The sequence below is a fragment of the Lontra canadensis genome, unplaced genomic scaffold, assembly GCF_010015895.1.
Source record: "Lontra canadensis isolate GAN:19392208 unplaced genomic scaffold, GSC_riverotter_1.0 scaffold206, whole genome shotgun sequence".
Classification (NCBI taxonomy): domain Eukaryota; kingdom Metazoa; phylum Chordata; class Mammalia; order Carnivora; family Mustelidae; genus Lontra; species Lontra canadensis.
In genome coordinates this window covers 763,791-788,867 of record NW_022631200.1, presented here as the reverse complement: position 1 = coordinate 788,867, position 25,077 = coordinate 763,791, and the positions used below count along the sequence as shown (strand labels likewise).

Sequence of the window (25,077 nt, the reverse complement as noted above, 5' to 3'; positions counted from 1 at the left end):
ACCGCGTCCCCTGGCTGCACAGAGGAGGCAGACAGTGGCGGCCGGTGGTGGCGGCCTGTGCGTGCCTCTGCCGGGTCCCTTTCCCGCGGGCCGCCCTCCCCACAGCATCTCTAAGCACAGCAGGGCGCTGGGCCTGGCGGCTCCAGCTCCCTGTGGGGGTTTGCAGCTGGACACCCTCCCTCCCCGCTGCCACCCCCCTCCTCCTCAGGCCTCCGCTGCGGCCAGCCCCCTCCCTGCCCCCGCTCCTGTCCCCTGCTGCCTCCTCGGCAGGCAGCCTCTCTTCCTTCTGGCAGAGCGTCCAGCCACTGCCTGCTCCTCCCCGGTCCAGGGCGCCTCTGGCAGGCGCTTCCCTCCCTCTCTCCCTCTCTCCCTCTCTCCTTCCCTCCCTCCGGTGGCCGCAGCCTCCTCCCCTCTCCTGCTCGCGTCCCCTTTCACCCCGTCCCTGCCCTGGAGTCTGCAAACATGAGGGTCTTGGCCTGCCTTTTCGGTGAGTGACCCCTTCTCCATGGGGACTCAGGGACCTCTGACCCCTGAGCTCATACACTTAAGCAACTCAGACTTCCGGGGCCCTGTCTCAAGTGCTTGGGATGAAGGACATCTGGTCGTCCTTGCCTGATGCCCCCAAGGGACCCAGCCTCTGCACACGCATCCCACCCTCTGAGGATCCCAGGGACTACTCCCCACTGCAACTGGCCCTGACCTTGGGGGGGGTCACTCCCATTTGACATTAACCAGGCCCCTGGGGGAGCACAAAGGGCCTGGCTCCCAGCCTTGACCCAAGGCATGTGGGGCCCCGCCCGTCTCAGGGACCTGAGTCTTGCCCAGCCCTCTGTCCAGAGTCCTGCCTCCCAGTGGTGGGTTTCTGGTTCAGAGGAGTGCGGAGTGTGTGTGTGTGTGTGTGTGTGTGTGTGTGTGTGTGTGCGCGCGCGCGCGCGCGCGTGCTGGGGTATTTAAGACCCGGAGAAAGCACCCCCATGGGGCTTGTCCTCACTCTACCCCACCCCTCCAACCTCCCTTCCAGCGGCTCTGATGGGGATCCAGGCTGTTGGTAAGTGGCCCTGAGCACCTCTGTCTGGCCTTGCCCAGCTCCAACCCACCCCTGTCCAGTCTCCCCCTCCAGGGGAACCCCGGCAGCCCTGCGGGCAACTATGACCTTGGACATTGCTTCCTCCAGAACTGCTGGTGACCAACCCCCCACTTCCTATGGGGGCCACCTCTCTCCTGAGAACCCAGGAGTTGGGACCCCCACCAGTGGCCAGGGCAGCTGGCCTCACCCACACCCTGCAGGCAAGGCCCTGGTCCTGCCATTCCCGGGGACCGGGCCTCCCAGGTGTCCCAGCCTTTCCTCTGTCCCCCCAGAGCGGCTGCGTCTGGCTGACGGCCCCCACGGGTGTGCGGGCCGCCTGGAGGTGTGGCACAGCGGCCGCTGGGGGACCGTGTGCGACGATGGATGGGACCTGCGGGACGCCGCCGTGGCCTGCCGGGAGCTGGGCTGCGGGGGCGCACTGGCTGCCCCTGGAGGTGCCTTTTTCGGGGAGGGCGCAGGGCCTGTGTGGCTGAGTGAGCTGGCCTGCCGGGGCAGCGAGGGGCAGCTGGGGCTCTGTTCCCACCGCGGCTGGAAGGCCCACATTTGCTCCCACGAGGAGGACGCGGGCGTCGTCTGTGCAGGTGAGAGGCCTCGGAGCCTCCATCAGGGGCACTCCTACAGACATGACCCCAGGGACTGAGAGGGTCTGGACTTCCAGGCACCCCCACCCCTCGAAAAACTGGGTGTCTCCCTGCGGGACTCCCAGCTGACCACTGCCTGAGGTGTTCCCGTGCCTGCCTTGGTCAGGGCCGCCGCAGCCAAGCTCCTGTGCTCTCCCTCTCGCAGGTCAGCGTGTGGCCAACTCCAGAGACGGGGAGGATCCACCTTCCATCCTGGAGGGGGACCTCTGGCTAGGGCTGTCTGGGGAGCTGAGCCCTGGCTCTCAGGAGCCTCCCGTGACCCATGGTGAGCCCACTCTGGCCGCGTGTCCAGCTGGGAGGGAGAGGGAGGGGCCTTCCGCACTGATATGTCCCGGGGACAGACGGATGCAGCGGCTTCACCCCCTCGAGGCCCCCCCCGACCCCCACCCCGCTGCAGCCCCCCGCCGCATCCTCAGGGACTCCCAGGTAGCACAGTGCGGCCTGGTGGGAGGATCTGCAGCGACCAACCACTGTCTCTCGCAGCCCCCCGCCCAGCTGGGACCCCACAGAACAACTCCAGGAGGAAGAGCCCGCGGCCAGTCAAGCAGCCCAAATCCACCAGGGCCCCCATGCTGACGGCTGGAGCCCCCCGACAGGGTATGTTCTCTGCAGACCTCCCTGTCTGGCCTGGCCTGGACTGACCTGGGGACCCCTGGGTGGCCTCCTCCTAGCTGGTACCTGGGAGGGCTCCAGCATGCACCATATCCCTCTGGGACTCAGGCCAGGCTCCCGTGCCCCGCCCCGCTCCGATCAGGGGCCCAGGCAGCTCCTGCCCCAGATACCCTGATCCTGCTGGGACCCCAGCACTCTTAAAGGCCCAGCCGGCAGGTGGATCTCGGGCCACTGCTCCCTCTGGGGCTCAGTTTTCCCAGTTGGAAAATGAAGGGTGTTTGAATCTGCTTTTCCCAAACTGCCTGGCACGAGACTCACCACCCCCTCCCTCCCTGCCCATCCCCCCACAGAGCGGCTGCGCCTCGTCTCAGGCCCCCACGGGTGCTCCGGGCGCCTGGAGGTGTGGCACGGCGGCCGCTGGGGGACCGTGTGCGATGACGGATGGGACCTGCGGGACGCTGCCGTCGCCTGCCGGGAGCTGGGCTGCGGGGGTGCACTGGCCGCCCCCGGAGGCGCCAGATTTGGCCCAGGCTCGGGGCCTGTGTGGATGGATGACGTGGGGTGTGGAGGCGGGGAGCAGGCTCTGCGGGACTGTCCCCGGAGCCCCTGGGGTCGGAGCAACTGTGACCACAGCGAGGACGCAGGACTGGTCTGCACTGGTATGCCCCCGCCCGCACCGCCCACCCCCTGCACCCCACCCGCTGCACTTGCTCTCTCTAGGGCTCTCCTCTGTCCTCCCTCCATCCTCATTCTCCCTCTCCCCTCCATCCCCCTGCATCCTCCCCCCATTCCTTCCCTCCCTTCCTCCTCCCTCCCTCCTCAGTTCTCCCCCCTCTTCCTTCCCTTCCTTCCTCCTCCCTCCCTCCTTCCTTCCCTCCCTCCTCTTTACCCCCAGCCTCTCCCATCCCTCCCTCCTACCTCTCTACTTCCCTCTCTTCCACTCTCCCTTCTTCCTCCGTTCTCCCCCTTCTCCCTTCCCTCCCTCCTGCTTCCCTCCTTTCCTCCCCCTCTCCCTTCCCTCTCTCCTCCCAGTTCTCCCCCTCTTCCTTCCTTCTCTCCCTCCCCCTTCCCTCCCCCTCCCCCAATACCACTTGAACACCATCCACTCCAGGCATGGACCCAGCAGGCACAGGGCGATGGCCGCCCAGAGTGGTGGGGTGGGAAAGCAAAGGGGCTGCGGGTGGACAGTGGGTGCCCACCAGAGCAGGGGGCAGGGGGTAGGCAGTGCTTCTGTGGGCTGATGTGAACGGGAAGAGGAAGAGGACATTCTCCTGAGTCTCTGCTCTGTGCCAAGCAGTGTGCTGGGTACCTCCCAGCTGTGTCTGAGCCTCACCGCCACGTGGACACTGTCTGGGGTGGGTGCTCTCATCCCTGTCTTCCCAGATGTGGAAATGAGGTTTGGAGAAGGAAACCAAAGGACCCAGGTTATGGACTCAGCCCCAGACTCAGAACTTGACCAGTCAGGTCTATCCCGCTGCACACAGAGCTGCTATGCTGGCGGGCGTCTGAAGCCTGGAGTGGTGGGAACAGAGGCCACCCATGGGGGTTGGGGCCCTGAGCAGTGGGCTGGGACTGTGCTGTGCGGGATGGGCAGCCCGGAGAGGCAGAAGCAGGTTCTCCAGAGCCCAGATTGGGAGGTAAGTGGAGACCCCAGGGAGGGCTAAGTGGCTGGGGAAAAGAAGTGAATGCTACTGAGGTGCCTGGGGAAGCTTGGAGCCTTACTGACACCTTAATCCCCAGAGAAGTCCTGTAAGGCAGCTCCTCATGTCTGACCCAGTTCTTTTCTCCAAAGCACTGATGGGGGTGATGTACCCCCCAAACTAGGGGGTAGAAAGATGGACTCTGTGCTCCCCAGTGGTGACCGCAGTCTCACCCAGGCAGACCCAACAGAAATGTACCCTAAAGCCAGCAAGAGGTTAGTCCGCAGACTAGGGGTTCTTTGCAGAGGGTGGGGTGTGATCTCCCCCCACCCCGACTCCTCCCAGGGGACACTGGGCAAAGTCTGTCACACTGTGGATGGCCCTCACATGTGGGGATGGAGCCCAGGGACACTGTGGACATCCTACAGTCACAGCTTGGCCCCCCACAATCCCCTGATGTTGGTGATGCTGAGGTCGAGAAGCCTGCCGTACAGGACTGGGGTAGGCAGCCGGCACGTGGGGTGAGGGCCAGTGTCCCCAGGGCTTGCTTCTGCACAAACGGGGCACTGGGAGGTGGACAGACCATTGCTGGACTCCCCGTGAGTGACTTCCCATCCTGAAGCCTTTTCCCCATCGGCAAACGGAAGGTGGGGCGTCTGCTGTCCCCCTGAGCACAGCGGCATGGGCAGGAAGCCCAGCCCTGGAGAGCTCAGCATCTGCGCTCACGTGGCTGCCTGCCCTCCGAGCTCCCAGCGCTCACCCACTGCAGTCTCCTGTCTGTCTGTTTCTCTCCCTTTCCCCACGTCCAGGCCCAGCCCCCAGGCTGCGTCTAGCTGATGGACCCCACGGGTGTGCAGGCCGCCTGGAGGTGTGGCACAGCGGCCGCTGGGGGACGGTGTGCGACGATGCCTGGGACTTGCGGGATGCCACTGTGGCCTGCCGGGAGCTGGGCTGCGGGGGCGCACTGGCCGCCCCCGGGGGTGCCTTCTTCGGGGAAGGGGCCGGACCCGTCTTCCTGGACGACCTTCGATGCCGGGGTAACGAGACAGCCCTGCGATTCTGCCCCGCACGGCCCTGGGGCCAGCATGACTGTCACCATCGGGAGGACGCCGGGGCCGTGTGCGATGGTGAGGAGGACACAGGGAGAGGCTGGGGGTGTGGGAGCCTCAAGCGGAGGCACAGGAAGTGGGGGGCTCGTGGGGCATTGGCACGCTCACCCCGCGCGCCCCCCTCTCCTGTCCTGATCCATGGGCCCTCACTCTAAATCCGTGGTCCTGGGATCACCCATGGTGGTGATTGGCTATTCCTTGCCTCAGGTATGCCTCTGGGGTATGTCCCCCCCACGGCCCCAGCAGCAGACAGCAACCGCTCTTCGTCCCAGGAGGCAGTGTCCAGGCCCCCAGCCCCCACAGGGAGCCCGTCCCTAGGCACAGCAGACATCCCACCTCCTCCTGCCTCCCCCACTGTTCCTCGGGAGACTGGCCCGGAAGCTGGTGAGTCCGTTCTGCTCCCTAAGAAAACAGGGTCTTACTAACTACTCACTCCCCCAGAGTCAGTGCTCCCCCCCAACCCCTGCCCTTTCTCCCTGCTCATAAGTTCTCATCGGGGGAAAGACAAGGATGGCGAAGGGAACAGAGCCCCGTGCCCTCAGGGTCTGTGCTTGGTTGAATGCCCTGCCGTGTTACTCAGGTGTGGTAAGGCCAGCAGATCAGGACGGGACTGCCCTTGGAAAGATATTGGGTTTGTAGAAACAGGGGCCATGCAGGGAAGGAGCAGCATGGGCCAGGAGGAAGGGGCAGTGAGGGGAACACACAGCCAGAGCCTTGACCATGGCTTCTGCTGCTGCTGCTGCTTCTTTTTCTTCTTTTATATTTGACAGAGAGAGGGTACACAAGCAGGGGGAGTGGGAGAGGGAGAAGCAGGCTCCCTATTGAGCAGAGAGCCTGATGTGGGGCTCGATCCCAGGACGCTGGGATCATGACCTAAGCTGAAGGCAGATGCTTAACCCGCTGAGCCACCCAGGTACCCCTTGACCATGGCTTCTGTGGGAAAGAGGAGGCAAGGCCAAGTAAGCAGGCTCAGGGTTGGCTTGCTTGGATGGTTTCCAAGAGCTGTGGGGCACCGGGGCTGCCCCTGGTTGTGGGGCACCAGGCCACGTGGACAGTGGCCCAGAGCGTGAGAGCCCCCTGCCCCAGAGCAGGTGGGAGTGGTGGGCTCTGGACTGGCTGGTGTGCAGACAGGAGGCACGCTCCGCTGGCTTCCTGTCTCTCGATTTAGCGAGCCCTCCAGGGGTGGTCCCTCCAGGGTCAGCAAGGCTCCAAGAGGCCAAAGCATCAGAACAGACTATAGAGCACCCGGGTGGCTTAGTTGGTTGGGTGACTGCCTTCGGCTTGGGTTGTGATCCTGGGGTCCCAGAATTGAGTCCCAAATCAGGCTCCCTGCTCAGCAGGGGGTCTGCTTCTCCCTCTGACCCTCTCCCTTTCATGGTCCCCCCACCATAAATAACTCAAATGAAAGAAAGAGAGAGAGAAAGAAAGACAGACACACAGACAATAAAAAGGCCTGGTTAGCACAGCTGATTCCTCCAGGATGGGAAACGTATTCTTACTGGAGGCCGCTTTCCCGCTTTTCCTGAGTCACTCAGAGCTCACGGGCTTGTGTGTGACCGGTGCTGTTGCAGGCATGCTTCTTGTCTCCGTCAGGGGACACTCCTGGCCACGCGGGCCCGGGGTGCTGCATGCTGTCCGAGTTACAGACGAGGCCACATGGCTAAGACACGGGTGAAGGCAGCGTGTCCCAGAGCCCGCGTCCTCTGTTTGGTTCGTTGCGGTCAACTATGCGCAACGTAACATTGACCGCTTCATCTGTTTTTAAGCATGAGTTCAGTGGCATGAAACCCATTCATGAGGTCGGGCAGCCACCACCATCCAGCTGTGGGACTTTGTCACCATCCCAGACACCCCAGATGGATTACACGCGGGCTCCCCATCCCCCTGGCCCAGTCAGGTGCCCACCCTTCTACCGTCTCTATGAACCAGACTCCTCCAGGGTCATGGTGCAGATGGGACCCTGCAGTACTCGTGCTGATGTCCTCTGGCTTCACCCACGGGGCAGGTCGCGGAATCCCCTCCTAAGAAAGGCTGAACCCTATTCCATTTCGTGCGCAGGCCTCACTCCGCTATCCCTCCATGCAGGGAAGCACAGTCAGGCTGTGTCCATCCTTGGGCTGCTGTGAACAGCGCCCGGACCCTGTGCTCAAGCACGTGTCTGAGTAGCCATCCTCCGTTTACCGGCGGTAAAGCCCAAGCAGTGGGATTTCTGGATCATACAGGGATTCCGTGTTCCACATTTCAAGGAACCCAGACCGTGCCAGACTCTATCCCTGTCCCTGCTGCCAGGATGGACGGATGTGGGGAAGCCAAGATGGACAGAAGTCTGGATGAATGCAAGGCAGGCAGAGGGATGGACAGCTGGACAGTTTCCTAAGTCTTTGGGTCTCTTCCACCCTAGGGTCCCCCCAGCTGCGCCTGGTGGCAGGACCCGGCAGGTGTTCGGGCCGGCTGGAGGTGTGGCACAACGGACGCTGGGGGACGGTGTGTGATGACAGCTGGGACCTGCGGGACTCAGCCGTGGTCTGCCGGGAGCTGGGCTGTGGCAGAGCACGGCAGCAGGACCCTGCGGCTGGCCGCTTTGGCTGGGGGGCTGGCCCCATCTGGCTGGATGACGTGGGGTGCTTGGGGACCGAGGCCTCACTCTCAGAATGCCCCGCTTCACCCTGGGGGAAGCACAACTGTGCTCACAATGAAGATGTTGGAGTCTCCTGCACTGGTAAGGAGGTCCTGACCACCCACTGGCTCCTGGAGGGCTTCCTGGAAGAAGGAATGGGAAGTAACATCTGCGCTAACATCCTCCGCGTGCACGTCTTCCTAAGCCCCCTGCCCGGGCTGGGTGTTCCCACACATGTGACCGCATTCACGCCTCACAATAAGTACAAGCTGGTGGGTGTTATACTCATTTTACTGAGGAAGCTGAGGCACAGAGAGGTTCAGTAACTTGTCCAAGGTCACACAGCAACTAAGTGGCGCAGTTGGGATTCTTTCTCCTCCTCCCGTTTATGCTCCCCAAGATCAAAGAAGTGAGGACAGGGATGTTGGGAGCTGGAGAGAGGCCAAGGTGAGGGCCAGCTGCAGTACACACAAGCCTTGTGTCTGTCATCTGCTAACGTTTACGAGTGCCAGACACTGAGCCGGGTGCTGGGGTGTCAGATAGAAGGAGCCCAGTCCCGGCCTTTGGGACGCTCACAGCTCACTGACACAAAGATGCACCCACACATCTCTGCAAACCCGTGCGACACGGTATCATTCGGGAGGGCCCCGAGACAAACCTCAGGTTCTATAATCTTGTAGAAGGACTCCCAAAAAATCAGAAAAGCCATCATAAAAACCAGTCGAGGGCAGAGGCGCAGGGGCTGATGCGGGAGAGGTCTGCAGGGAGCCCCCAGCCTTCCTCCCCGGGGAGCCGTGCAGAGAGCACTTAGCTCTCCCAGCAGGGGCAAGTGACCATACATGTGCAGTACTGCCCAGCAGAGACGTCCCCCCAGCCTCGGGTGCAGAGTTTTACAGGAGCTCGGCTACGACCTCTGGCTGCCTGCCCACTGGCTGCCCGTGAGTCACAGTATTGGTACTGACTCTCTAGGTAACCCTGTGAGCCAGGGGCCAGACATTTCCTTGGGCACAGGTGACACTTTACTGCACACACGTGCTAATCTAATCAGAGAAATGTGACGAGAGCTGTGGCCCACACAATGGCGTCACGGAAGCTAAGGCCCTTTCCCTCTCCTCCCGAGGCCACAGGAGCCACAGAAGGGTTTTCAGCTGGGGAATGACCCACCAGACCTGGTACCACTCTGGTAACTGGTGAGAGCTGGACAGGGAGAAAGGGAGACTGTCAGAAGTTATGGGAAGTGACACCGTGGGTGGCCAGTGGACAGGTTGATGTGGGAAGGGCAGACAGGGTCAGGCATGTCCCAACTGGAAAAGCCAAGGAGCAGGGGTGGTGTGTCTGGCCAGCAGGTTTGTATCCCCAGAGTCTGGCACAGTGCCTGAGTGACAGAATATGCTGGGTAAATGTTGGAGACATGCAGGAGTGAATGAATAAAGAAAAGGGATGAGGGAGAAGGGGGATCGAAAAGACTACCTTGTCATTATGGTGTCTGCCAACTTCCATGTCCTCTCCTCCCAACTTCCAGACACTCCTGGCCTGGACTCCATCTCAGACCCCTTCAGCTGGAGCTGGATCCCTGGCCTGGGTAGAGATCCGGATGCCTGGCTCTCTGGGGAGCTGACCACCAAGCCCCCAGCAAAGCTGACCCCCAGTGTTCCTGAGAAAACCACCACCAAAGCCCCAGGGAAAACCCCCAAGGGTACTAAGAAGTGGGTGACCAAAAATGCAAGGAGACTGACCACTCAGCCTCCTGTGATTCCAACCACTAAATACTCCAGGGCCCTGGGCACCCAGAGGCCCCCTGAACTGACCTCACGGACCACCACGACTCTGACCACTGAGGCCTCCCGAAGAACAGTTTCTGAGTCTACCGCCAGGTTGAGCACTGAAGTCCCCCACAGGATGACCTCACATATTACTGCAACACGGACTCCCAGGGCCCCCCGAGAACGGACTGCCAAGACCATGGCAACACCGACCACTCAAAGCCCCCGAGAAATGACCTCTGAGGCTACAGTGGAGCGAATCCCTCTGGCCTCCACGGAGCCATCTGCTGAGATCCCAACACAAGGTTCTCCAGACTCTTCCAAAGACCCAGCCCCCTCCCCCACTGGGAGCACGGCTGGGGGATCAGGTGAGTGGGGGGAACATGAAGAGGTGAGGCTGACCCCTGTTGACCCCTCCTGACTTGGGGTCTTCTACCAGCAGGCCCGTTCCGGGTGCGTCTGGCCGATGGGCCCAACCGGTGTGCTGGCCGGCTGGAAGTGTGGCATGCTGGGCGCTGGGGGACAGTGTGCGATGACAGCTGGGACCTGCGGGACAGTACCGTGGCCTGCTGGGAGCTGGGCTGCGGAAGGGTCCGGTCCCGAGTGGGCAAAACCCACTACGGCCCTGGGACCGGTCCCATCTGGCTGGATGACGTGGGCTGCAAGGGAATCGAGGCCTCCCTGAGTGACTGCCCTGCTGGGGCGTGGGGCCAGCACAACTGTGACCACGAGGAAGACGTGGGGCTCACCTGCACTGGTACTGGGAATGGGGTGGGGCACCCAGAGTCACTCCAGGAGGTTCTGGAAGGGTATCTGGAGCAGCAGCAAGGACCTGAGGCAGGGAGGGACTCAACCCATGTCCCACTTTCTCCCAAGGCCACGCGGATGAGGATGATTATCCCCCCTGGACATGGGATCCCACCTCTGGAGAGGACCTGGCCAAGCTGACCACCACCACAGGGGTACCTGGACACACGCTCTCCTGGGGCACCACCAAGAGCCCAGGGGCCCCCTCTCCGGCGACAAGGCGTCTTCCGGACACAGGTGAGGTGCACTACCAGGGTGAAGATGGGGCCCCCATCGACCTGTGTGCTCCTCCCGGCGAGGCTTCCCGAGAGACCCCGGAGGGAGCTGGCCTGGGTGTCGGAGATCACGGATAGGTTCTCCGCGGCTCCAGAGGCCCAAAACGCTCCTTCCTTGGGCTCCTCTCGAGAGCCTTGAAGAGGAGACCCCCGTGTGTCTCTGAGAATCAGACCAGGCTCAGCACGGCCCGAGTCCACGGTCCTCCCGCAAACCAGCCGCAACACCTGAGGCTGGACCCCTCCATCCAGAGCCCGGAGACCTCCCAGAGGGCCGAGGTCACCACGTCATCCCCCAGCCCCCTAGAGCTTGGCCCGTGCGGCCCGAGTGTCCTGCCACCCCTGCGGCCACACCCGGAGCCGGTGCGCCCCTGCCCGCGTGCTGTCCCGGCGCATGCTGCTCAGGCGGTTTCCCCGCAGCATCTCCCAGGCCCCGTGGCCCTGCGCATGCACATTGCTTCCCCGGGTTCCCAGTGTCCACGCATGTGCGCAGTGTTCTTCCAGGCTTCCCTGTGGCGCCGGTCTAGCCCCGCGTCCCTGCGCATGTGCATGTGCATTTGTGCGCATGCGCGTCCGCGGCCCTCGGTCCTCTCCCGTCCCGCCGGCTGGCTCTCTTCCACTGGCCCGCTCCGCGTCTCTGTCGCTCTGCTGTTCTCGTGGTCTGCTTGTCTGTCGCCGTCGCTCTCATGTGCTCGCATCCAGTGCACACTGCCCGCATTCCTGTTCTCCCCCTGCCGACGCCTCTACCCTCCGTGTTCTCGCTCTCTCTGCCTCCGACCGTCCCCCGCGTGCCCTGCTGTTGTCTGCCTGCCCCCCGCCCGGCCACTCGCGCCGCCGGCCTTCCCTCTGTGCCCCGCGCGCGGACTCCACCTTCTGCTCACCAATGGCTCCTCCTGCCCCGGCCCCGCCTGTTTCACTCCACCCCGCTTTGTGCCCGCGCTTCACCCTCCCGCTGCTCTCTCCCTTCTCTGGGTGCTCTCCCACCCCCCGAAGGTCCCCCTTCTTTCTGTCGCCCCGCGCCCCTCTGCTTGTCTTTCCCTGAGGGACTCGTCGCCTCAGGAACGGGACGCCCCGCCCCGCGGTCATTTTCCCGCCTTTTTCTGGCGCTCAGCACGCACGCGCGGCCCTCGGAGAATGGGCCCAATCCACCTCACGGCTTGTGACGTCACAGGTGCGCTGCGCCTCCTGATTGGCCGGCTGACCCACGCCCGCAGTAATAAAAGCCGGGGGCGGGAGGCGCTTGCTGCGCTTTCAGAGCGGTGACTTGGCTGCGAGGTTAGGCTGGTTGTGAGGAGGAAACGGAGGGGAGGGGCGGGCCGAGGGGCTGCCGCGCGTTAGGGCGGGGGACCGGAGTTGTGAGGTCGGGCCCGTCCTGCCCGGTGCCGGGCGGCCGGGGTCCTAGAGCCTTTGTTCTGTGCAACGGGGCGCAGACCTCTGGCTATCCTCTAGCGCCCCCTCGTGGCAGAGACAGTCAGACGCGGGGCCCGGAGGTCCTACTGGGGTGCGGGGCGGGTGGGGGTTGGCGGTGACGTGAGCTCGGAGCGGCGTCGCGAGTCGCGCCTGGGAAAAGTCGGGGTAGTCCCAGGTCCAGTGATAAGGAGGCCAGATGGCGAGTGGGAGGAGGGACAGACGCGCCTTCCTCCCCTCACTGCGAGGTGACCCTGGGAAAGAGGGACCCCGCCTCTGAGCCTGCTTCTCCCTGTGGGAAAACAGCCCCGCACAGCTCGCTCGCTGCGGGGTGCGCGCGATTCCGGCGCGCGGGAGACCTGGGCCCTGCGGCGAACGCCCGGGCTGCGGCGGGCGCAAATCTGCCTCGGGGGAAACTCCGGAGCCGCTGCTAAGGCCCGTCTTCGTGATTCCACACACGTTTCGCTCTTCGGACTGGGAGAGATGACGGAGTCCCTGGGCTAACGATCAGCGACTTGCTTAGTCCAGCTCGCGGGGCCGCTCCGGGGTTAGGACTGCGCGCGACCTCGGGTCCCAATCCCAAGAACAAAATGTGTGTGAAACCGTTTACAACCTCGGAACGCTGGTGGCGAGGCTGGTTTGGCGTGAATGAACGGCCGCTGCAGGATCCCAGGGAAGCCGTGTTTCTCGTAGGGCGATCCCGAAGGGCCTCGCCCAGGACGTGGTATGACCCAACAGCAGACACCAGGGGGAAGGGAGTTCTCCGGGGCCGAGGCCGGGGTTAAAGGGCCTCGCCCACCGGACACTGCCCTCTCCCTGGACCCTTGGCTCCATCCCGCCTTTACCGTGACGTAACCGCCCCGTACTGCCTTGCAGCAGCGTAGGCTCACTTTGCAGTCCCCTGGGTCAGAAGTCCAGCCGGGATGCGGTCCTTCCTGAGGCTCTAGGACAGAATCTGTTCTCTACCTTTTCCGGCTTCTAGAGGCCCCCACATTCCTGGCTCGTGGCCCCTTCCTCCATGTTCAGAGCCGGCAATGCTGCACCTCTCTGACCTTCCTTCTGTCTTCACGTCTTCCTCTGTCCTAAACTTTAAGGATTTGTGTGATTGGACTGGGCCTACTTCGACTGATGCAGGATAATCTCTTCCTCTCAAGGTCTGCACGTTTAATCACAACTGCAGTATCCCTTTGCCATGTAAGGTAACCTATTCAGAGGTCCTGGGGACTAGGGTCTTTGGGGGAGCATGGTTCCCCCACCGGTCTACCACCAAATCCGTGCTGTAGAGACTCCGTGGAGACTTACACGTTTGTTGAATGAATGTAACAGCCGAAGCCAGAAGCTTAAAAGGTTGAATTTCACTTTCTAGTTCATTGAAGCAGTATTTCTCGAGGCTTCTCAGAATTTGGAGACACATTTACACGCCTGTCACCTGCTGTGCGGCAGGCGTGAATACTAACCCCTGAGAGCACAGCGGTGATAAGCAAGGGAAAGGGAGGCTGAGATTTGCAATTTAGAATAGGATGGCCAAGAGAAAGTGCCCTTTAAGCGTGACCTTTAGGAGGAGAGGGAGAAAGCCATGCAGATATCTGGTTAGAGAATGTTTTATACAGAGGGAACGGTGCATGCAAGGGCTTTGAGGTAGAATCGTGCTTAGCTGGTTGAAGAAACGGCCTCAAGGTCAGCGGGGCTGAAATGGAGTGGTCGATGGGAATGATGGCAGGAGATGAGATCTGCAGTGGGGAGCCCCGAGGGAGCTCAAGGTGCATTCCAGACGGAGGGAGCAGCACATGCAAAGGCCCTCTGGTGAGACCTTGAGAGAATGGCAAGGATGCTAGCATGACCGAAACACAGTAAGCCAGGCAGGGTGAGAGTGATAGGAGAGGGCTAGACTCTGAGTTTTATTCTCTATGCAGTGAGAAGCCCTTGGTGGGGCATTTTGAGCTAGGAAGGACACGGTCATGCGTGCATTGTCAAAGCAGTCACTCAGGATGCCGCCGCATGGGAAATGGATGGGCGAGCCAGAGTGCATACAGGGAGACTGAGAGGTCTCTGGAAAGGTGACAGTGGTCTCTGCCAGGGTAGCAGTGGAGACTCAGAAGTGGATTGTGTAAGCTATATTCTGGAAGTCGAGCTGATGGATCCGAGTGAGGGGTTGGGTGGAGTGTGAGAAGAGGGAAGTGGGAGATGGGGACCCACCTTTTACTGGATCAGGGAACACTGCAGCTGGATCCGCAGTGGGAATGTTAGATCTGTTGGTGATGTGTTTGACACACCCAGGTGCAGACATTAGATACACCATCCTGGAGCTCTGCGGAGTGCCTGGGCTGAAGATATACATTGACAGAATGGAATGTGAGGCTGCGGGAACGGATGAGGCTGTGCAGACAACTAGCCGTGTCTCATGGGCCTCCCACACCCAGCTTGGAAGGTGGGATGACTCATGGATTTGGGCTGTTGCTGTATGTTACGGCTGCTATGAGGTCATGCAGAGGGGAGAGGATCCAAGAGTAAATGCAAGATTAAATTCAGAGGTTGGGTGATAATATTAACAATCATAGCTAGTTTTCACTGAATGTGCCCCATGTGTCAGGTGCCATCTACCAGCATCACATGGCTTAACTCACTTCCTCCCCTAAGGAAACTTATGAGATCAGTACAACGCTTAACACCATTCTACAGATAAGGAAACAGGTACAAAGAGGGCCAGTACAGCAAACAGCAGAGCTTGGATTCTAACTCCAGGATTTACACTCTTAACTACGCTTGTCATGAACACAGGGAAGGAGCATATGACAGAATTAGCTCTGAAGAACCCAGGAAGCATTATGCAGGCGTGACTTCATTGAGGGGGGAAGGGGCATGGCCTTTGAATAAAATCTTGAAGGATGAATAAAAGCTCACCAGGGGAGGAGTGGGGTAAGACTCAGTAGATTTGCACCTCAAGGGAAAGAGGTCTCCATTAAGGACCAGGTAGACCATTGTGGGTCTGAAGCCTAACACTGCTCTTTGGCTGTGTGACTTTGGGAAAGTTCCTTGCCTTCTCTGGGCTTTAGTTCGGTCATCTGTAGCAAAACAGCAGCTTCCCCAGCCACCCTCTCCCCATGAGATTGCCAAAAATTAAAATGTCTGACAGCACAAAGTTTGTGGGGTAAAGGTGGGCATGCGAATCTGCGCCTCATTAGGAGGGCAGTTTAACAATGTCTAGGGAGACGCCTCTGCCTTCCACACCGCAGTTATACAATTAGGTGTTGAGGAGTTCTCACTCCTGAGCCCAAGGTCACAGATCTAAGGAATTCACTGCGGCCGTATTTGTAACAGCAAAACATTAGCCACAGCCTACCTGCCTGTCAACAGGGCACAGACGAATCAACAGTTGTGTGTTGGTACAACAGAATATTAAATGAAGGTTAAAAAGAAGGAGCTAGAGAGAGATGAATTTAATTCAAAGAATAATCTTATCACATGCCAGGCTTTGCGACCCCATGGAGTAGACCATCATGGCACCCATTTTACAGGTGAGGAAACTGAGTCATGGAGCAGTTCAGTGACTTGCTCACCCAGCTAGGAAGGGACACGCCCACATCCAAGCTATAAAACTACGCATGCAGTGTTATGTAGATGGGCAAGTCTTCAACTTAGGAAGCTAAAACATGGAGAAAAATATGGCCTCAGAGAGTCCTTTGGGGGAAGGGAGGTGATTGGGCCTCACAAGGGCTGTAACTGTGCAATGCCCCTGCTTACGTTTAAAATGCATGTTTTAATGAAAAAAATCAAATTGATCCCACACTAACGGCCAGTGGATGGGTGGCCATATTTTTTTTTTTTAAGATTTTATTTATTTGACAGACAGAGATCACAAGTAGGCAGGGAGGCGGGTGGAGAGAGAGGGGGAAGCAGGCTCCCCACCGAGCAGAGCGCCTAATGTGGGGCTGGATCCCAGGACACTGAGATCATGACCTGAGCCAAAGGCAGAGGCTTAACCCACTGAGCCACCCAGGCGCCCCACAGGTGGCCATATCTTAGAGCACAGTTCAAGAACACAGAGACCCAAGGAGTATGCCTGCAGTTGGTGGACTGACATTGTAACGGGGTTCAATTTGTGTTCTCGTGGAGTTCTCCTAAAACCCAGCATCTTGAAAAGACATCTTCACCGCTAATGTTTTTTTTTCCCAAGCTTGTTTCCATTTTTAATTTTTTAATAGTAAGGCTAATGGTTCTTAAAATTCCTAATGAGTATGACCGTCAGGTAGGATTTCATAGTTTCCCTCTTAAGGTACTTGACAGGCATGGGGAAGGTATTTAATTAAGAACGGTTAATAATAGGGAGATGGGACTGAGGTATTGGCAATGCCAGGCATCGAGGTGAAAATTGACCCATGTTCTATTCGCGTGTAATATATTAGCAGGTGACAGAGCCAGGGAATTCTGCAACTGGGACAGCTAGCCACAGAGCTCAAAGTGACCAGGACAAACGTGCCTAGTGTGTCAGACACCATCCTTCTGCTGGTTTCACGTGCAGAGTGGGAAAAGTCTATGGTGGAGAAGGGAATTCTAGGTGGAGGCAATAGCACGGGCAAAAGCTCAGAGGTGCACCGAGGCTAGATGGGAACACCTCAAGGTTTGGGGTCCGGTGTGAGCAGCAAGCCTGTGGGGAAGGCGGCACGGTGAGGGGGTGTCAGAGAGATGGGCAGGGGGCAGTTAGTGAAGGGAGGTGAGGAACATGGAGTGTCTGGTTGCCCAACATTGTGAATACACTCAAACCCACCAAACTGTACACATTAAGGTATGGGAATTATATCTCAACAAAGCTATTGTGTTTTTTAATGATTTATTTACTTACCTGACAGAGAGAGAGAAAGCATGCACATTTGCATGCAAGTGCAGGGGAAGGGCAGAGGGGGAAGGGGAGAACCTCTAGGAGACTCACTGGGCACGGAGCCCCACGTGGGACTGGCTCTTCCAACCCTGAGATCGCAATGTGAGTTGAAATTAAGATTCAGACACTTAATTGACTGAGCCACCCAGGCGCCCAAAAAAGCTATTGTTAAAATACGTTTTTTGATCCACCAAGCCAGAAGACTGAATTCAATCTTTCAATTCTCTCTATATAAAATGGTGTATTTTACGTTATATTTTATATCATACATATAAAATGGTTAATTTTTATATTACACAGCTGACCATTGAACAACATGGGGGTTAGGGGCACTGACCCCCATGCAGTCAAAAATCTACATATAGATGAGAGAATTTGACTCCCTCAGAACTTTACTGATAGCCTACTGTTGACAGGAAACGTTACTGATAACATAAACAATTAACACATATTTTGTATGTTATATATATTATACAGTACATTTTTAAAAAATTTATTTATTTATTTGACAAATACAGATCGCGAGTAGGCAGAGAGGCAGACGGGGGGTGGCGGGGGGGAAACAGGCTTCCCGCTGAGCAGAGAGCCCAATGCAGGGCTCCATCCCGGGTCCCTGGGATCATGACCTGAGCCGAAGGCAGAGGCTTTAACCCACTGAGCCACCCAGGCGCCCCAGTATACACTGTATTTTTATAATAAAGTAAGCTAGAGAAAAAAGTTACTAAAATTATAAGTACAGTATAGTATTGTACTGTATGTGTGGAAAAAATCCACATACAGGTGGTTCTGCATAATCTGTAGAGTTCGAGGGTCACTGGATATTATACATTTATATGTTACATAAAATTGTCATGTAGAGATTATCCAAGTGTATTCATCCAAAATACATAGGGAAAATGCTACAGAAATGTTCCTGGTTGTTCATTAATAAAGATATTATAGGTGTCCTCCTCCCCCCAAGGGAAAAATAAAGAATGAGTAGGGGCAGGGACATCAGGACATTGAAATAAGAACTGTTCTTATTTTATAAGCTGGTTTAGTCCCAGTTTCTGTTCTTAGTAGTTCAGAGCATCTCGGCTGAGTCACCGGGGTGGCTGTGAGGTCAGGGAGGAGATTGGGGGGGGGTGCAGGTGAGACAGGATGAGACCTGAGTTGGGGTCCAGGAGGAGCAGAGGGTCATAATAAAGGGAAACGAGACTCAGTTCTCCCTATATCTCTCAAGGTGATGAGGATAGTTACGAGCCTTCCTGGACGTGGGATACACCTTCCGGAGGGGCTCCGCCAGAGGGGACACCCACCGCAGGCAGACCTGGATCCACTCTTACCACTGCTACCACCCGGAGTCCAGGCCATCCCTCTCCAGCTCCAAGGATCCGTGGAGACACAGGTGAGGCATGTCGCTGTGGCAACCGGGTTGTTTGTGTTGTGGGTAGAGAGATAGACTCCGAATTCCCCAGTGGTGACCCCACTCTCACCCCAGAGATCCAGCAGAAATATATCCTGATACAAGGGGTATTATCTACGTCTGTGGCCCTCAACTGGGAGTAACTAGCAATATCTGAAGATGTTTGGGATTGTCATGACTAAGAGTAGGGAGACTACTAGAACCTAATGGGACTCCAGGATCATGACCTGAGCCAAAGGCAGTCGCTTAACCAACTGAGCCACCCAGGTGCCCCACGTATTCCAGAGAAATTCTTGAATAGGCTTCTACGGGCAAGCTGTATGAGGGTTTTCTTTGGAACACTGTGATATCAGGGAGTTGGGGGCCGGTTATGTGTCCAGCAGTGGGTAACGAGAAATGCAGGGGGTGCGTGCAGTGAAGTCCCACGGCGGAGCTAAAGCGAGTCGAGCTGCACACACAGGAGCACGGGGCAGTGTGAGCAACTGAAGATGGAGAAAGAGCAGAGTGAAATTTCCAGCGATTTGCAAAAGCTAAAAAGCACAAACACAAAAATACACCTACACTTAATACGTTAACATAATACATATATGCCTTTTATATTTTATAAGGTATTGTGTAAGGACCTATCTTTAAGGACATGTGTCAAATACACTAATGGAGGTAGCTGTGGGGGAAAGTGAGAGGGATGGAGAGCAGGGAAGGAAAAGGAGAAAAAAGAAGAGACATTGCCGGGCTGTTGATGACAGCGTACAGAAGAGTATTATTAGTTTGGCTTTCTGAACCTTGGGTCTGAAAATTAAAAATACCACTCTAGACATCTGAACCCCTACAATATTTAAGCAAGCTGTGATTCTTGAAATAATAACTAAATCAGTTAATGGTTACTGAACAGTACACCCAGGTGTTGGGACTGTTCTAAGAACTTTATATATATATTACCCCTTTAGCTCTCAGGCATCTGTAGGAGCCCTATGATGTAGGTGCTATCATTATGCCCATTTCACAGATGAGAGAAACTGAGGATGTGTCACATCAGTGAGTGTGACAGTATTAGTCACAAGAGTGCCTGCTACATGCAAGGCACTGTCCTAAGTCTCTGCGCACACAGAAGCCCCGTGCACCAGCACAGCTCTATAAGGGAGGTCCGTTGATCATCCACAAACTGAGGTTCAAGGCAGTTAAATAACTTGTCCATGGTCACCCAGTTAGGAAGCAACAGATCTGGGGTTTAAGCACAGGCAGCATGGCGGGAGGCCAAGCCCCTCACTGAGCCACTTCTCTGATGCGGCAAACCAGTGGCAACAACAGGAGGCATGTCCAAAATCCTGCAGGAAACCTGGAATTCTCTAGAGCTGTATTGTTCAATATGCTAGCTATCAACACTGGTGGCTTTTTACTTTAAATGAATTAAAAATGTGAAAAAGTCCCCTTGGGTCCCCTCCCTCCTTGGGAGCTTTGTGTATTCACTTCGCTATCATTCAATAAAACTTGCTTTGCTGCCTACCAAAAATATTTTTTTAAAGATTTTATTTGTTTATTTGACAGAGATCACAAGTAGGCAGAGAGAGGCAGGCAGAGAGAGAGGGGGAAGCAGGCTCCCCACTGAGCAGAGAGCCCGATGTGGGGCTCGATCCCAGGACCCTGAGATCATGACCTGAGCTGAAGACCGAGGCTTTAACCCACTGAGCCACCCAGGGGCCCCCCAAAATATTTTTTTTTTTTGAAAAAGGAAACCCTAACCCTTAGTTGGACTAGCCACACTTCAGATTAGGTTGGGCACATGTTATCATACCCGTCACTGGGAAAGTGATATTTAACGACCCAGACTCTGAATGCAAAGGACTTTGCTTCATATCTTGTCCCCACAATTTGCAAACTGTATCTGTGCGACCCATGGCAAGTTACCTACCCTCTTGGCCTGACTCCCCTCATCTGCAAAAAGGGACAAAATTCTCATTTACCTGGAAGCTGAGCCAAGAAGGATGAGGCTTCTCATTCTACTCAGGCCCTAAACGTAAGGTGCCACCAAAACACGCGGTTACCGAGGTAAATATCTTTATAGTTTTAAAAATCGGAATTAATGTAAAACATTCGCAATGAACTGAACATCAAAAATTCAACTAAAGGTAGGATCCCATCTACCTCACTTGACTTTCCCTAATCCTGGCCCAGTCAGATCCTGTTGGGCTAAAATTTGGACTCTGTTGTTCATAGTGGATCTTTTGCAATAATTTTGTTTAAAAAGTGACATAAAAATCTTGACCACTGAGATTACGCTCAGAAGCCTCTTGCATCCCCCCTCACGCTTCTGCACCTTCTGGCATCTCCCCCATTCCTTCCCCATTTGCTCCCTCGTCCCCCCCACCCCAGCCCCTCCCGCATCCCCAGGTAAGCCGCCACAATCCCCACACTCCCGCGTTTTCCTTCCTGCTTACGCAAGCCCCTCCAGCCGCCCGTCCCTGCCCCCCACGTTTCCGCTCCCTCCCACCTTCCACGGTACCCCTCCCCTCCCTCGAGCTCCCTCGCCTGCACTGGAGGACGCCAGGTGGCGTCTGGAGACATCACAGGTGGCGGGGAGGTGGGGCGCTGGGGCGGGGCAAAGTCTGCTGGGGAACGTGACGTTGCAAGGTCCGCGCCCTCCCATTGGTCGGCTCCTCCCTGGAGGGGCGGGGAAGGCTAAGGGGGTGGGCGGGGCAAGCTGACCTCGACCATCTGTCTTTCCTCCTCCTCCAGGTTCCCTGAGGAAACCGTGGCTGGAGCGTTGGCTGCAGCGTCCCACAGCGGCCAGGACAGCGCCCCCTGCCGCTTCCCCAGCGCCGTCAGCCTCGCCAGAGCCCCCTGGCCCACCGGTGACCCCCGACTCTGCGCCTGGGCTCATTCCTGAGGCAGCTTCAAGGCGAGGGGTGACCTCTGACCCTCCTGACACCTCGCCACCCAACCCAGACCTGGCCTCGCAGATGAACTTGGACCTCACTCTGACAACCCCTGGCCTCACTCTGTCTACCCCTGAGGGCGCTGTGACTCCGGCGCTGATACCTGATCTCTCACCCACCCCACCACCCACCTTGCCCAAAGAACTGACCTCTGACCCCTCTGCACCGGCAGTGGTGACCTACCTTTCTTCTACCTCAGAGTTGACTCCAGAATCTGACACAACCCCAAACTTGGGCACAGCTCCATATGCCAACACATTTCCAGATCATTCCAAATCCCCAGACTCCTCCACAAACCCCCACCCTACTAGCACCCCTAACTCCACCTTGACCTCTCAACCCATGACCACCACTCATTCCGCCACAACCCCACTACTCACCACGACCCCACAACCCACCACACCCCCTCAACCCACCATATCCCTTCAACCCAACACATCTGTTCAACCCACCACAACCCCGCAGGCCACCACAACCCTTTACCTCACCGCAACCCCTCATCCCACCACGACCCCTCAGTCCACTGCCACTCCACCCACCACAACCCCTCACCCTATCACAACCCCTTACCCTGCCACAACCCCTCACCCCACCATGACCCTTCATTCTACCACCTCCACTCACCCCAGCATGACGGCTGACCCTACCTCAACCCCTATGATCACTACCAAGTCCATTCTAACTTCCTCGGGAACAGAACTGTTCTCTCCCACGCTAGCACCAACAGTCAAGTCTAGCCCCCACCCCTGGTTGACATCCACGGGGTCTTCTCATCTCTCTACATCCAAGATGTCCAGCCTAGTGCCTTTTCCAACCTCGGAGTCCAGCCACTCCAGGCCTTCTCCAGCTCCAAGCATGGACACTCTGTCCACTGAGGACTTCGAACCACCAAGAAGCCAGAGCCCCAAACCAAGCCCACCACCCACACAGACCCCACACTCAGCCTCTGACCCCACAGTAACCTCTGACCTCCACCTGTCTTCCATGGCCCACCCCTTGGGTCAGCCTTTCCCTGACCATCTCACCCCAAGGCCAACCCCTGGTCAGAGCCCAGACCCCCTTGGCCCATGTGTGGCTCCAACACCACCTGTAAGGGTCATGGCTTGTGAGCCGCCTGCCCTGGTAGAGCTGGTGGCTGCTGTGAGGGACGTGGGTGGCCAGCTGCAGAGGCTGACCCAGGTCCTGGAGCAGGAGCAGCAGCAGCGCCAAGCCCTGGGACTGGGGCTGACCCAGCTGGTGGAGGCCACCCGGAACCTAGGGCAACTGGGTGATGTTGTAAAAAGACTGGCTGAGGGGGCCTGGCCCCCCAGCACCTCCGCACCAGCTACCACCACCCCAGAGGAGGAAGAAAGGCCTCTGAGGGGAGATGTATGACCCCTATATGGGATTTGAGGGGCTAAGACACACCCAACCAAAAAATGAAAACCATAGTATCTAATTAAAAACAAGATATCGGTGACATTTGTGGGGATCTAGGGGAACTCCAGAGAGAGGGAATCCCAAGATTGGTCTTGAATTGTGAATCCCACAGGCACCATGCAAGGCAATGATGTTTATGGTGATGGTGTTAGTGATAATGGGTGATGACCATGATGGTCATGGTGATTACGGTAGTGAGAAGGAGGACGGTGAGCCTAATAATGGCCATGATGACCATGGTGACGATGGCGATGGAAGTGATGTTGGCCATGACCACGGTGGTGGTGATGGTGAAGGTGATCATGGGCGTGATTGCGATGATCGTAGTGATGACGATCGTGATGGAGATGGGGGTGGTGACGATGGTGCCATCATTGGTACTGGCGAAGCCCCATGATGGCAGAGATCTTTGTCTTGTTCACAGATGTATGCCCAGCTCTTAGAACAGAGCCTGACGCAGAGTGCACACACCTTAAAAATCTTGAATGCATGAGTACCTGATAATAATAATAATGACCAATATTTGTTGAGTGCCTCTTCTGGATCAGGCTCTGTTTTGAGGGCTTTCTGTGCATAACGTCACTTTATCTTCATGAACACTTGCTAAGGAGGGTACTGTTACCACAGCTCAGCAGAGAAGGGATGAGCTTTGGAGCCCGAAGGCCTGAGTTTGCCTGTGGGCATGAACCTGAGCCAGTTACCTAACTTCTTGGTCTGAGTTCTTCCAGCCACGTAAGTGGGATAGTAAGTGCACATCTCATGGGTGGTTGTGCTGTTTCGCTAAGTCAATGCGTATGTTAGAGCACTTAACCCCAGGGGCCGGCTCTGGATAAGCACTCGTGCTGTGCCGGCTGTTGTCTTTGTCCCCTTTTTACAGATCAGGGCACTGAGGTCCCAGGTCTCTTAGGGACGATGTGGTGGAGCCGTGATTGGTAGCCAGGCCTGTCTGACCAGGCCCTTGCTCCTAAGTCAAACTAGCCTGGACTCGAAACCACATCCAGGCAGTGGGACTCTGGGGGCTTGTTTCCTTTCTCTGAACCTCGGTCTCGTCACTGGTACACGGGGATAGTAACAGCACCTGCCTCTGGGGAGGTGGTGGTGGGGAGGATTAGACAAGGTAGCCTGGGCAAGGATGGAGCTCAGCTCAGTTAACAAGAATGATCGTGTCCCTTCCTGACTGCGCTTCTCTGCGTCTGACCCAGTGTGTCCTCATAACACACTACATCCCATCCTCACCCCAGCCCTTTGAGGGAGGACCTTGATTCCCATTTCAGAAAGGACACCGAAGCTCAGAGAGGGCAAGTGTCTTGCCTAAGGCCACACAGCAGAGTGGGAACTCAAACCCAGAAAAATGAGATGCAAATTCCGATGGTTTGACCTTGGCCTGGGGTTCCAGGTTAGGACTCCTATGACGGCCCCTCTTTGAGTGAACTTGGGTGGGCTCCTTCCCCTCTCTGGGTCTCCACTTGTAAACTGGGGGCCACCTTGAAACACTGAAGGAAGCTCCAATTCTGGTTTCTATAGCCTCGGACAGGAGACCGTTCCCTCCTCCTCCTCTCCCCAATCTGGAGCCTGGCTCAGAGGTCCTGGAAGGTCATGGAGCTGGCGCCCCCGCAGTCCGGCAAAGGCCAGCAGGGTCCAGTTACGTGTTGGGGGCAGGGAGGGATAATGTCTGGGGGTCCTGATAGATGGACTGTCTGCCCCTGCCAACAGGCAAAGAAGCACGCAGAGAATTCTGTTTCCCGGGTCTCATTAAGCCCCAGACTTAAATAACTGCTGACTAGTAAACAGGGAGGGCTGAGGGGGGCCCTGCCTGCCTGCCCCTTGCCCTCCTGGGCAGTCAGGGGCTCAGAGGACAGCACACCGACCTGGAGGCAAAGGGTCTGCTTCCCCATTTGAAGTTGGGAGCAGGCGCAGCCCAACTCTGGGTCCCCCCTGAGGGCCCCACTAGGTGTTTAGGCTCTAGGCCCCCATCTGTGAGCCGGATTTGGGAGGAGTAGGGTGGCTGTTGGGCACTCTGGCCCCAGGTGCCTCCACCCTCTGCAGCCTTCTGCCAGCCCCGAAGAAGCGGGTGCTTAATTATCCGGTCACTCTATCCCTGCTTGGCCAGGCGGCTAAGCCCAAACATCTGGCCCCAGGGCCCAGGGCCAGGGTGGGTGGCCAGCCCCCACCTACTGCTGGCCCTGACCTGGACACCTCCCATGGGACAGCTGAGCCCTATCCTGTGCCTGCCAGCTTGCAACAAGCCCAGAACAGTAGCTGCAGAAGCCTAGCGAGCGTGACCTTTGCAGAAAAACACATTTCACAAAATTCAGCACCCATTCATGGTGGACACCACACACATGCACACACACACTCTTAGAATCGGAGCAGAGGGGGCTTCCTTAATCCCAGGAAGTGTGGAGACACAGATCTGTCCTTTCCCCGCGGGCAACCTGACTGTCCATGTAGAAAACCCCGGAGCATCCAGCGCACAAATGGTTAGCGTT

General features: G+C 57.3%; 1 protein-coding gene across 3 annotated transcripts; it reads left to right on the top strand.

Moving 5' to 3' along the window:
• Window positions 1–205: 205 nt before the first annotated feature.
• On the top strand, window positions 206–23,201 carry SSC5D (scavenger receptor cysteine rich family member with 5 domains). 3 transcript variants are annotated; one of them, XM_032848526.1, is made up of 14 exons: window positions 206–487; window positions 1,022–1,048; window positions 1,360–1,668; window positions 1,874–1,993; window positions 2,212–2,325; window positions 2,691–2,999; window positions 4,790–5,107; window positions 5,297–5,473; window positions 7,491–7,808; window positions 9,229–9,837; window positions 9,912–10,226; window positions 10,346–10,513; window positions 18,054–18,218; window positions 20,970–23,200. In XM_032848526.1, the coding sequence occupies exons 1-14, from the start codon at window positions 463–465 to the stop codon at window positions 22,541–22,543; spliced, it is 4,548 nt and encodes a 1,515-aa protein (XP_032704417.1). In that variant the 5' UTR covers window positions 206–462; the 3' UTR covers window positions 22,544–23,200. The 3 variants fall into 3 exon arrangements, with proteins under 3 accessions (XP_032704417.1, XP_032704416.1, XP_032704418.1); XM_032848525.1 differs by lacking the exon at window positions 206–487 and having other exon boundaries at window positions 967–1,668; window positions 20,970–23,201; XM_032848527.1 differs by lacking the exons at window positions 206–487; window positions 9,912–10,226 and having other exon boundaries at window positions 967–1,668.
• Window positions 23,202–25,077: the final 1,876 nt, after the last annotated feature.